General features: G+C 34.9%; 1 protein-coding gene across 4 annotated transcripts in view; it reads left to right on the forward strand.

Annotated features, from left to right (window-relative positions):
* The window catches only part of EFEMP1 (EGF containing fibulin extracellular matrix protein 1), a 66,800-nt gene extending 54,813 nt beyond the window's left edge, over positions 1-11,987 (forward strand). For all 4 annotated transcript variants that reach the window (XM_072635516.1, XM_072635514.1, XM_072635515.1 and 1 more), the window contains 4 exons: positions 1,339-1,458; positions 5,925-6,048; positions 6,165-6,360; positions 10,523-11,987. In XM_072635516.1, coding sequence (XP_072491617.1) covers positions 1,339-1,458; positions 5,925-6,048; positions 6,165-6,360; positions 10,523-10,684 — 602 coding nt within the window. In that variant the 3' untranslated portion in view covers positions 10,685-11,987. The remainder of the gene's footprint in view (positions 1-1,338; positions 1,459-5,924; positions 6,049-6,164; positions 6,361-10,522) is intronic.
* The last annotated feature ends 2,439 nt before the right edge of the window (positions 11,988-14,426 follow it).

The following is a 14,426-nucleotide window of genomic DNA, read 5'->3' on the forward strand; positions in this document are numbered from 1 at the left end:
GATATCATCCACATTTCATTTCCCTTTCCACCCAAAGGATCCTCCAAGTTTCACTTGGGGCCATGAGGATCATACCCCACCCTGCAAGCCCCACATCATGACTACTGTACTTTAGACTGAAAAAGAGTTGCTCCCTGGAACTTGCCATTGCCCCTTCTGAGCAAAGGAGAGGGACATCACCACAAAGAAATGCAAAGCACTCCTTGCCTCCAGGCCTGAGCATGCCATTTCCCAAAGCCTGCCAGGCCTTCCCACCCTGCCAGGGCTGGGACTTTTTTATTCAGCTTTCAGATCATTTTTGTGGCAAATTCACTCAATTTCTGAGAAGTTTAATTTTTTAAAGTATGCTTTAAGACTGCTTACTCAACAACAAGGGAAATAGTTATAAGTTATTAACTAGTTCATTCATTCTGGATTAGAAACTCTCCCAACACTCAAAAAAAGATTCCATACAATTCACTGTGCTCAGAAGAGCAGCTAATATTTTAAGCTTTTGCTGAAACTTGTCTTTGCTTCTACTATTATAATTCTATTTGTGTCTTAAAGATTTACGTGTTTCCTTCCATTATGTTGCTCATCTTGAAATATATATATATATATGTAAAATATGATGAAATTAGCACCCAATATAAGTCTCTAGACTTTGTCTTATTCCCCAGCTACAGTGTGTAAGCTACAAAGGACAGTGAGTGTGTCTAATCTCAACTTTGTTTATCCTCCCATGAGGAACACAGTGTCATGCATACATCAGGCACTTCATAAATATTAGAATTGTATTTTTATTATACATGTTTATTTTGAAAATAGAATCATATAATCTTAGAGCTCGCATGGACTTCAGAGGACATCTAAGAGTAGCTAGGTGGCAAAGTAGATAGTGTCCAGCCTAGAGTTCAAATCCAGCCTCAGAAATTCATTAGCTGTGTGACCCTAGGCAAATCACTTCATCTCTTTTTCCTCATTTGTAAAATGATGATGATAATAATAATAAAACCTGCATCCCAGAGTTGTGAGAATCCAATGAAACAATAACTGTAAAGTGCGTATATAATGCCTGGCACGTAGTGAAGTATATAAATGTTAACTTATTATTATCTAATCTAACATCCAAAGGATATATGTCTCTTTTGCATTTCCAACAAGTTGTCTCTGAATACATTCAAGTGACAGGGAACTCTCTCCTTACTTTCGCATTAGAATGCAAGCTCTTGAGAGGAGGAATTATTTCATTTTTTGTAATTATCCCCAGCACCTAGCATACTGCTTGGCACATAGTAGGTGCTTTGATTGATTGCAGTGCATTTGTTGAATGGAATTAGCTCTTGTTCTCCTCTGCAGACATTGATGAATGCAGAAGTTCAAGCTACCTTTGTCAATATCAATGTGTCAATGAACCGGGAAAGTTCTCTTGTGTGTGCCCTGAAGGATATCAGGTCATTGGGAGTAGAACCTGTCAAGGTGAGTTTCCTTATCTCAGTACTTTTTAAGTATTTGGCATTAGCTGGGAATTTCACATGGGAGAGAGTTTGAAGAAAAAAATTATTGAATTTTTTCCTGCTGACCTTCATTTCTCCATACTAGCTTATGTCACATTTCTAGCTCTTTCCTCCTTCATTCAGCAACAAAGGTATCAGATCAAAGCTCCCTGTCTAATTACACAATGATCTCAAACATTAACTTTTCTTGAGATTTTGGAACCAGGTTTTTTTTTTCCTAGCTCATTTCTTAGCTTTTCAGGGATAGAGCTTTTATGAAACACAAATCTTAGCATTACAGAACTTTGTTATGCTATGTAAAATCAATAACTTTCCAGTATACCAGGAAAAGAAACTTCTGCAGTGAGCTTGATTCTCTCAGTGCCCAATCTTCAAGTAAATTACTTAGGTTCTTTTGGAAGCTATATACGTTGTTTTAAGACTATCAAGGTTCTAAATTAGAAAGTCACTTAGGTTCTGAGAAAAGAGGACTTCTTTTGTCATAGAACTTGCTGCCTATTTGGACATATCTTGAGTTCTTTGGAGAAAAAAATCCTACTAATCTTTATGTGTTTTTATATATCCTTAAGAATAGGTGTATTTAAGATTTATGCCTAGAAGCAATAAGAAAACACCTCAACAGCATAACTTTGTAAGGATTCAGGAAAAAACCTTTTTGGCTCAGAATATGCCTCTCTCACCTACTCTGTAAAATGTGAGTTTCTATTAATGTGGAAGCTAAATTCCACTAATGTGGGAACAAGGTCATCTTCAATAAAGCTCAAAATGCATATCTTAAATGCACACTCAGGTATTAATAAATGATATCAGATCTTTTATTGAAAGCAGGGTCTGGATGAACTCAATTATCTTATATGTACCTACTTATTCGCACCTTGTCTCCATAATTGTAGTGGGTTCTTTGAGGTCTATATTTTTGCCTTAAGCTTAGAACAGTACTCATCACACAATAAGCACTTAATAAAGACTTGCTGGCCAAGAATATGCTAGAAGGTGAATATAATTCCCGTAAGGACAGAAACCATTTTTCATCTTCATCTCTCTATCCTCTTGATATGGTTAGAGAAAATGAAGTGGTACAGTGGGTAGAGAACCAGATCTAGAGTCAGGAAGATCTGAGTTCAATTCAGCCTCAGCTTTAATTCAGCCACTTACTAACTGTGTGATCCTAGATAGGTCACTTAATTTCTTTATGCCTCGGTTTCCTCAACTGTAAAATGAGGATAATAACAGCACCTATCTTCCAGGTTGTCGTGAGGATCAAATAGGTAAACATTTGGATCAGTACGAGATAATAAGTAAGGCACTCAGCATGTTACCTTCCATACAGCAGGAACTATATAAACACTAGCTATTATTATGACATAGCACAGTGCTTTTAGTATGTTAGGCTTTTAATAAATGTTTGTTGAATTGAATTGAATTTATCTTGGACTGTGCCTGAATAAACTTATTCACATTAAATATGAGGGCCTGAGATAAATTTTTTTATTCAGCATACTCCTGTTTACCTATAGCCCACCTCCTAAAGACAGCATAAAGATCCAGACCAGGATAATTTTTTTGTAAACTAAGCCTAGTTCTTTAAGTTATAAAGGAAAAAGCACCTTTTACCTTATATTCTATAAGCCTATCTGACTTGTGGTTCAGACTGAATTGAGCTCAATAGCTCGGTTCTTTATATCAGCATCCTCAGTATCAGAATTTTCATAAACCACCGAAATCATGTAGCACCACTAAGTACTTATAAGGCAAAAGCAATCTTTTAAAGATCATCAGATAGATAAAGGAGTTAAATCAAAATTCACATTACTGGAAGTCGTGAATGAAACTGCAACATAAAGGTCCTTTTAGCAGTTTCTAGCCTTTAATTAACAAACTGCTCTTGGCTTGGTGCAACTAAAGAACAAATGGCACCTTTATACTTCAAAAAAAAATAAACAAAAAAAAATTAAGAGGGAAAGCCTCCTGAAATTTATTCTGGTGGAATCTAAGATTTCTATTAATAGCCCCATTGAGTTTATAAGAAATCTCTCTTAATCATTGGATCTTAAAAATTGTGTGACTTTTTCTAGAGATTTAGGTTAATTATAAACAAGTCAGAGGCCCAGAACATTCATTCTTTACTTTTTTTTTTATAAAATAAAACATGGAAGACATTCATTTGGGTGCCATTCATTATGTTGCAGTGTAAATAGTGGTAACCAAGGCATAATCTTGGCTCAACCACTAACGTTGTGATCATGGAAAAATCATGTGACCCTTCTATATCTCCATTTCTTCTTCTGTTAGATGAGGTTAATACCTAGCCCTATTCTACTTCCCTAGATTGTTGCGAGGTTCAAAGTACACAGTGGACATAAAAGTGCTTTGATGAAAGGTAAAGTAATATGCAACTACATTACATTAAAGCAAAAATATCTGTTCCTAGGAGATTTTAAAAGGAAAACAGATATTAGTCTTTGAAATAGCCTAACCACTATCCTTTCAGGAATCATGGCAGTGGTGATGTAGGGATCTTGGCAGCAAGGTGTCATGGTAGATGGACCCCAGGACTTGGAACCCCGAAGACTTCAGGTCAAATTTCTGCCTGAGACACTTATTAGTTATGTCACCCTGGGCCACTAGCTTAACCTCCATTTGCCTTAGCTTCTCCCAGAATTGTTGTGAGGATCAAATGAAAGAATAATTGTAAAATACCTTGTAAAACTTGAAGCACTGTGTAAACAATAGTAATATTGATATAGCCGTTATATAAGTGCCCAACATGTGCCAGCCACTATGCGAAGTGCTTTACAAATATTGTCTCTTTTGATCTTCATAACAGCCCTGGGAGGTAGGTGCTATTATAATGCCCATTTTTTACAGGAAACTGAGGTTAAATGACTTGCCCAAGGCTACACAACTACTAAGACTCCGAAGCTAGATTTGAATTCATTTATTCCTGACTCCAAGCCTAGAACTCTATCTACTGCACCATCTTCCTGCCTTGTTATTATGAGTAAGATTCCAAAAGCTTCCCCCTCTCCAAAAAAATGAACCTGGAAAAAATCCTGAAAAGATGGTGGAATGAGTAAAAAGCCCCCAAATGCAAACTGAGAAGGGGCAAAAAGGGACTTAACATTACTAGGTCTGAAGCAATATTATATAGTAATAGTAATTAAACTTTTTGGCACTGGTTAAAAAAAAACCCCAGAAAAGCAGATCAGTGGAACAGACTAGATAAGCAAGAAGCTTAAGTAATCAAAAGTAGTTATATTGAGGAAGGAATCCTTTTTGACAAAAAGTACTGGGAGCATTGGAAAGCAATTTAGCAGAAATTTGGTTGAGAACAACATCATATACCATATTACCACAATAAGTTCAAAATGAATAGGTAAACTAAATATAAAAGATCACACCATTTAAAAAAATAGAAAAGAACGAAATCAGAAATCTTTCTCTGCTATGGCAGGAGAAGAATTCTCAAAAAACGAGGAATAGAAAAGATCATTAACATAAGATAGACACTTCTGATTACATGAAATTTTAAAACTTTTGTATTAATAAAATCAAGAAAGTTTCCAAAAGAATTACAAACCATAAATGATGATTTCAAAACTTGGTCCAAATCATTACTATCAAGATAGACGACAGTTAGAACAATTATGGTGTTTTACCTTATATAGCGGCAAATGGCAAAAATGACAAAAGTTAGGAATAGTCCGTTCTGGAAGGGTTATTGAAGAAAGGCATATTGATGCACTACTGGTAGAGCTGTGAAATGGTCCAGCAATTCTACATATCATTTTGAAAGGATTTGAGAAAAATTGCTATATTGTCCATAGGCATATGCCCCATAGGAAAATAAGTCAAAGACAGAAACGAAACTCTAATATATTCCAAAATATTCATAGCAGTTCTCCTTGTGGTAGTAAAAAAAAAAAAAAAAGCCTGGAAACTGTTTCTATGCCCATTGATCTGGAGATGACTGGAAAAAATTTTGGCATATGACTTATAAGAGAATATTCTTTTTTCAGTAAGAAACAATGAATAATTAAGAGAAATGTCGGAAGAGAACAGAACAAAGAGAACAATATATATAGGGACTACAACAATGTAAATCAAAATTTCACTAAAAGGAAGAATTTGAAATAACTAAAAACTAGGAAAATCTCAGAGAAGAAATAGCAAAGATAGGAGATTATTGTATTATTGTGTATGTTATCAGATATACTTATTATGTTTAATACTTTTGCTTAATTGCTTTTCTTTGTCATGAGAAAAATGGTGGGCAATTACTGTGATATTGATGCAAAAGGCTTCTATAAAACTCATTTTTAAAAATTAATAGCCGTTCTTTGTAAAAAGTTTCTCTTTGTAAAATAGTATTTGACACTTAAACTTCTTTATTTTTGAATGAAAATTATTCTGGCCCATTATCTCTAGATATAAATGAATGTGAGACAGCAAATGAATGCCGGGAAGAGGAAATGTGCTGGAATTACCATGGTGGATTCCGCTGTTATCCACGAAACCCTTGCCCAGATCCCTACATCCTAACATCAGAGAAGTAAGAAAAGTCAGATCTGTTTCAAAGACGGCACTGTTCAGAACTCAGAAAGCAAAAACTATTAGCAATTCTATGAATATATGTCCATTTTCAATGCTTTTTGTTTTGTCTTGCAGTCGTTGTATTTGCCCTGTATCAAACACGGTGTGCCGAGATCTTCCTCAGTCTATAGTCTATAAGTACATGAGCATCCGATCAGATAGGTCCGTGCCATCAGATATTTTCCAAATCCAGGCCACTACTATTTATGCCAACACTATTAACACTTTCAGGATTAAATCTGGAAATGAAAATGGAGAGTTCTACTTGCGAGTAAGTATTTTACATTGTCCCAACTATGGAAAGAGGTGGCAATATTATTTCTTGATAGGATGCAAGTGCACTGCACCAAGTCAGGCATCTCCAATCAGTCTTAAACAAAAGTAGAAAAATAATCCTTAAAAGTTTGAGGGTTTTTTTTAATTTCACAAATTTTTCATATGCAGCCAAACACACATACCATTTCTCTAAATGGATCAAGAAATGTTCTCCTTTCCAAATGAACTGTATCTGTCACTAGTACTATCACCATCCTCCTAGGCATCATAAACTAGAAACCTTAAAGTCATTTTCTCTTCTTCCCCTCCATCTGTCACTGAGCCCTTTCTTAGAATATCTCTCAAATCTACTCTTTCTTTACAACTGTCACCACTCGAGTTCAGGCACTTAACACATCACAACTGGATTACTGCAGTAGCCTCCTATTACACTTGGTCTCACTGTTTCCAGTCTCCCCCTGTGCCAGCCTGCATAATCTGACTGAGTTTATTTTTGGTCTGAAATCTGGCACCTTTTAAGATAGGATCAACACCCTTCATAGAGCAGTTATAAGTTGGTAGAAGCCATTTCATTCTAAAATAACCTTATTCATGAAGTTGAAATTTTCTCAAAAATCCCTTTAGGAATAGTTTATTCTTAATCAACTTTAAAAGTCAAGGTTTTATTTTAAGAAAAGGAAAAATAAACTGGGAAAACTATGTTTCTGGTAAGGTTTGCACATTTTTAAATGTTTACCTGTTTACACCATTCTGTGATGTATGTGTTTCTTTGCCAGTGAGCTAGATATGATTAATTTCTTATAACTGACTTCTAAAAAGAAAAAAATGGCTATCAAAATTTGACCTTACAACTCTTTGCTACACTCCCTTTGTTTACCTATAAGGAAGCATAGATTCATTCAATATTTACATAAAAATTATTAGGGTGATTTTTTTTCTTCCTCAGATAATGCTAGGTCAGTAATATTGGATCATATAAATAACCATGATGATACACAGCAGTTGGATAGAAACTTCTCAAAATCTTCCTTTTGAAAAATGAACTTTAGAGTTTAAAGTAAGCATAATTTAAGATCTGAAGAAAATAATCCTGGGATAAGTAACAAGCAGTTAAAAATGGAGCACATTTCAATCTGTCCTTTTCTATGAACATAAATAGGTACTGTTTGAAAGCTGAGTGTAGTTCATCTTAGGGTATTCCTTAAAAGTTAACTAAATCCCTAATTATTTGTTATCAGTATGGTACATTCAAATATAAATACCACAGCTTGCTTATTTACAAAACCAAATGCTTTCCCAAATGAAAATAATGAATCTTCCGTGCCACAAATGAGAAAAAGCACTGACAATTTGGGATTCTAAATTCTAATCATTTTTTTCTTATTTGATTCAACAAGAATTTTTAAAATGACTGTGGGAAAAGTATGATGTCCCATAATGCAAAAGAGTAGCTGAAGTAATTGCTGCAAAATTTCTCCCATGAATTTTCACTTGTGCAAAAGTTTAACCCATAACTATCAGAGATTCAAGACTTTCTCGTTTAGTCACTATTGTGTGCTCTTCCCCCTACCCCATACTGGTTGTGTTGCAGAAGAAGAAATATTAAATGTATTCTTGCCCTCAGAGAGCTTATAATTAGACAAAATTAACTAATCTAAAATAAGCATACAACAGTTCTGTACCAAGTCAGCTGGAGCTGATGATAGTATTATTGAAAAAAGAAAAAAAGAAAATTTTTTTTAAATTAGACAAAAAAAAAGCGTGAACTAGACAGTCAGAGAAAGCTTCCTGAAGGAGGTAAGAAATACACTGAGCTTGGATGTGCCCTCTTGAGTACAATGACTACAATTTGAGTTACTGCTATCAAACAGTGGCTGCAGAGGCCAACCAGCTAGCCTTTCCACAATTTTACATGATGTCAGTCAATTTTCATTTTTCTGTCAAATGAATTCTGATTAAAATTATCACAAATTTTAATCACTAAGGATTAAAATTTTTCTTTGTGGACAGGGACAATGTTTTTGTGTCCTTCATGATTTCTGGCACAGTACTTTGACCACAGTAGGTGCTCAATAAATAGTTACTGAAGGAACATGGTACCAAAAAAGCTATGGTTATAACTCCATTTCCTCTAAGTTTCAATACAAGTTTATATAAGAAGTCATTACAGATCATTTCCATCAACCTTCATCTTCTTGCTCTATCAAATGGTGTTAAACATACATTCATTTCTCTTACCCTTTGGAATACCTTGCAATAAACAGAGAGGGGTAAAAAGCTACAGGGTGACTCCTGGGATCTCCATGACACCCATCTAGTGCAAAGCTTCTTAATCTGGAGCCCTTGAACTAGTTTCTTTTTAATATTTTCATAACTGTGTTTCAGTATATATATACTGAATATAATTTCTTTCCTATATAATCCTTAGTTTATGTACTTAAAAACATTATTTAGAAAGGGATTATCCATTGGCTTCACCAGACTAACAATGACACAAAATAAAAAGGTTAAGAAACACCTAGTCTAATCCAACTTTTTTTACTTTGCAAGTGAGGAAACTGAGCCTCAAAGAGTTAATGTTGACTTTTTCAAAACACACAGGTAGTAAGTAAGAAGAAAAGTAAAGATTTTTAGATTGGGTCCTCTGACTTCAAAACTATTACTCCTTGAACTGTACCATGAGATCTCTTATTTTCAGTCCAAAGGGAATAATTTTCACTCATATGACCATTTAGCTAATGTCACTCAACAAAAATTTGTCACCTAACTTGTTTCTATCTCCTTCCAATTATCAGCCTTGCATTTGCATATCCGTTTCTTTAATGAGCTTTGTGGTCTTACTACTGTTTTACACCATGTCTCTGTCAGGAACATCTGAAAATAGTTTTTCTGACTTTTTAAAGAGGCCAGGCCCTCTTCCTGAAACACTGTAAAATTTCATTCAACCAAATCGCAGTAGTATTTAAACAGAGATATATTGTGGTTTCTCCATAAATGTCATTTGAACTACAGAAAGATTTGTAAGCTGTTCAACTCTACAAATTCATGAAATTATACAGAATAAAGGGATGTGATACTCTCCCTTCAATATAAAAGTGATTGTTGAGTATTTTTAATATGCTTATTAGGATAGGCATACTAGTAAATGACTAAAGATTAAACATTTAAAGTTATTGTATATATTTAGCATAGTTAGAGATATTAACCGAATTCCCACACTAGGGAAACATTAAAGCCTGAAAATTTGCCAATCTTAGAACCTACTTATAAACTTACTGACCCAATTAAAGACTCACATGCTGAAACAACCATTTGTGTATTTCATATCTGTAAATTTGTTATTTATCATTTTTTAAGACATATGAGATCCTAACATTTAGTCATAGGAAATTTTTAAGAGGTACACTATGGCATTGAACACTATCTGAAGAGTATGTTAAATACTTTTAAATGACTTATAACCACAAATCACTGATATTTCCCCATGGCAATAGTTCTCAGACTTTTTCACCATCTTCTCACACAATCCATGCTTCCTCTCCACCAAAAAGGAGTCAGTGTATTCCTATCCCATTGAGACTCTTCACATCTAACTCTTCATGAACCCATTTGGGGTTTTCTTGGCAAATGTATTGGAGTGGTTTGCTATTTCCTCCCCCAGCTCATTTTACAGATGTGGAAACTGAGGTAAATAGGGTTAAGTGGTTTGCCCAGGGTCACACAACTAGCATGTGATTTACAAAATGGTCTTTGTTGAAAATGAAGGATGAAAAACAACATTTCATTGAGATAATTGTAATACCACCTTGATTTACTCATTTTAAAAATGATTCACTTCTCATTTGAGTGGTCTTTAGCTAAAGTTGGGTTTAAGTAAAAGGAAGACTATAGCCATGGATGGAAGCCTAGAGGACAAGGTACTGTCAGGAAGGCAGAAGTTGGGTATCTATGAGAAGGTAATAACTGTTGGAGGTGAACAGAGAACAAGGTGAACTTAACAAAGAGTCAGGTTGCATTGGAAAAAGGTGGGGTGGTAAGAAGATGATGCCTTCCCTGCAGATTTTCCCATAGGTCTTAAAAGAGTTATAGTTCCTACTGAGAAAAGTAGCAGCCTGATAAGAACTTGTCTTCTTACTCTTTTTTTTTTCTAATTTCAGCAAACAAGTGCTATAAGTGCAATGCTCGTTCTAGTGAAGTCGCTATCTGGACCAAGAGAATATATTGTAGATCTCGAGATGTTGACAGTCAACAGCCTAGGAACCTTCCGGACCAGCTCATTGTTAAGACTAACAATAATAGTAGGGCCATACTCATTTTAGTCATTCATCAGAAACCACCATAGGCACTTAAATCAGCCAAAGAATATTGTTATCTTAAAGCACTTAATATTTTATTTATAGACATATCTAGTAAGCCTGCATCTGTAATCTGTACCCTCACCTATAATTCAAAAAAATTAGCACCGTGTTTATAAATGGGCATTGTCACATATTGTCAAGATTCAAAGTTTGCCTTTATTACCATATCTGAATTAGACATTAATCCACTAAACAGGTCTAGTTTAAGAGATCTATGCATATACTATCTTGTTAAATTTCAGGGTTGGTTTGTTGAGTTTTTTTCCTATCACAATAGGACAAAGCAAAAGATAATACTTATGATGGTTTTAAAAACAATTTTAATACAACTCTACTGACAATCACATAAAGGAAACAAAAATTTAATATTAAGTAACATACAAATGAAAATTTATCTAATAGGTTAAATGTATTTCTTTTTTTTAACTGCCTTGTAAGAAAGAGAAAAGGTCAATAAAAATCTATTTCTTTAGAAAATGAAGACCTATCTTATACTTGTCTTGTTTTTTACATCTGGCTTAGAGGTGGTTATTTATTACATGGCAGAGGAGAGATTGTTTTGAAGCTTTGATTACAATACAATGATGTTCATTTCCAAGGACCATCCTAATTTTCTTTTTTAAAAAAACATGGACTGTGGTTATTCATTCTTTCATTCAGTACATTCAGTAAACATTTATTAAGCACCTGCTATGTGCCAGGCATTGTAGATTTTACCCAATGGTGCATGAAACTTTTAATAGAAAATTATAGTCTTGAAAAGTATTTTCAGTGTTCTTTATATAAGAAAATCATGACTGTTTCTAGCCCTTTAGCACACCTGTTGTCACTGATCTGAAGAGAGTCTCCAAGAACAGGAGAGCTTCTTGTGACATCAGAGTGCCATGTGACATGAAACAAAATGAAAATAAAACATGATTTTTCAGAATTCTTTTGCTGAAGGGGTTTTTACCTTCCTGGATGGAATTTAAATTCCAAAAGTTGGCTGCCTTATAAACATAGCTTTTAATTAGTACATGACACATGCTCAAAAAGAAAAAAACAAAGCAGGGATGGTCTGATGTATAAGACTTGAGATTTTATTCCTTATGTCCAGATTAGGAAGGGGCTGGGAACTGACATTCAAGTGAACAATATCAAATTGCCTTTCCATTTATATCTGTGAAAAAGCTTTAGTGTCCTCTTCTTTGTCTCAAATGTAACAGTTTTTACTTTGATGTATAAATATATTTTTTATAAAAATAAATATAATTCTTATAGTCGATCATCTAGTCTCTGGCCTATGTAAGATTCTGACAGCCTATATGATTTTTCTTTCTGGAAAAAAAATCAGAAGATTATTCCAAATCTGTGCCCCTTCTGGGAGGTGGGCTAGACATTATGGTAGTTAAGATCAATTAATAGGATTTACTCAAGGAAGAGTACCCTGAGAGCTTCTGAGAGTGCTTCTGAGGAGCAAGGGTATGATTCAGATCTTGATACACAGAAAACAAAAAACAAAAAAAAAATCTTGTACTAGTCAATGCAAAGTTTATAGTTTTACCTGTGAACCAAATCCAAAGGTTTAGGCAAAAACTGGAAGGAGTTTATAACTCAGGTTTATTACTGCAGAGTTGAACAAGGAAATTCTCTGAGCAATAGGTGTTGGCAAAAGGCTGATTTATGTCCTATAACTTCTTCACCCAAGACACCATTCTTTATTGTGGTGGTATCACAGCCATGACTGCTGTTTATTGTGCTATGTCAACATCATTGCGAGCCCAGACGCTACCTTTCCCTCTAGAAAATGCAGCAAGTGAAAGATGAAATGACTAAGGAAACAAAGATTCAATCTTCTGAACATATCAATTTATTAAGCAATGCATGCTAATTGCCCAACAAATTGATACCAGGCTACTTTCTCAGCTTAAGGCTAGACCCCCTAATAGAGGGAGAGACAGATTTTTGTATATGAAAAATAATTTTAATTTATTAATATAATTGATTTATACATGATTATTAATATACATATAATAATATACATAAATACATAATTTACACATTATTCAATAATATAATTAACTTATACATTTAAAATAATTAATCAAATAAGGTCAGAAACAATACCACATTAAGTAACCTGATTTCTAATTAGATGAAAAATGAAGGACTTTCCAAATTGGGAGGGGAAGAATGAACAGGTGTAATTCCATGAATTCATAAAAAGAGATGTCCCACTTCCCTGCAACTGTCTGTAAACTGTAAACAAAAGAATGTGGAAACAATAACTAACTGTTCAGTACGGAGCCAGTTTTAGATAAGACACATGGATGGCTTGAGATAGACGATCGTGGGAAAACTCCTTGCATCACTCTTTGGAGTGGACTGAGTTTCTGGTCAGCATAACCTCAGTCCTTGGTTAAGGGTCTCTGAATAGCAGGAAGAAGCGGTCCAGTTTTCCAGTCATACAGAGCTAAATTCAAACAATGTAATAAGGTTTTCTCCTAATTCCCACAATTGAATAAATGTTTCTTACAAGACTGGATTTGGACTAGACCCATAATGGAATAGACAGGGAACTGAATTCACTACAGAACTGAGTCACATGATGGAGTGAAAAGCAGAATTCAAGTCTGTGACTTGACAGAATGGAGTTGAAAGACCTTTTCTAACCCTGAGATTTACACATTGTCCTCTCTTCCTCTTCTCGGGTCATAACCCTTCATAGGACATAGAATAGTATGGATGAAAAGGACTTTGGAAGCCACTTAATGCAGTGTGAAATTCAAATAGAAATAGGGACAACTAAACGATATATAAGAATCCTTACAAGCTGCATATTGACAGTTTTTAAATGTAATATTATCTATGTTTTATTGTATATTATTTGTTAAATATTTCCCAGTTACATTTTCATCTAGTTCAGGCCAAACTCACTGGTGTTGTGAGCCACATGCAGTCCAAAGACTGTGTGCTTGACAGCTCATCTACAATGCATTCATTTTATACATGAAGAAACTGAGAGGCAAAGAAGGGAAGCATTCATCTCTTCCCTCACTTAGTCTCATGTCTCCTCTATAATTCCCCGAAATTGGTCCATTCCCCTTCTTCCCATGCCCTTCCTCAGTGGTTTCTCTCATCCTCCTATGGCTGTAATATCCATGGTCCCTTCACCTCCATTCTTCATTCCCTTGTCTCACTTCATCTCACATGTCCTTTCCAGTTCACCAGATACTTGAGGGAGTGTATTGTGAGTCACGGTTCTCTTTGACTATATATTCTGATTGTTTCCAAGATAACTAAGGTTGGTTAGGATTTAGGGACCAAGGCAAGCCCACTACAATAAGGACTGAGATAATACAGGATTTGTCTGTATTCCGTATAAAATAGTCCTAATTAGTAAGACCAAATAGCTCACCACCAGTATTATGTGATTATGTTATGACCTTGCCTACAGGTTTCCAAGATCTATTGGAATATAAGTTTCAAAAGATAGTCAGATCTGATCTATTCCTGAGGCCTCCTCCCAGAGATGCTATGGTAGTTAGGCCCCGGTTTTTATACTGTTTTCTTTCCATACGAGTAAATTGTGCTGCAAATTGGCCTGGACAGTCCCTGACTTACTCAGGTAATTGTCAACCATAGGACTACGATGTGCAGGATGGGTAGAGAGAAAAATCAGTGATGAAAACCATAGTTTGTTGAAGAAAAAAAATAGACAAGG

This window comes from Notamacropus eugenii, chromosome 1 (assembly GCF_028372415.1).
Source record: "Notamacropus eugenii isolate mMacEug1 chromosome 1, mMacEug1.pri_v2, whole genome shotgun sequence".
NCBI lineage: Eukaryota > Metazoa > Chordata > Mammalia > Diprotodontia > Macropodidae > Notamacropus > Notamacropus eugenii.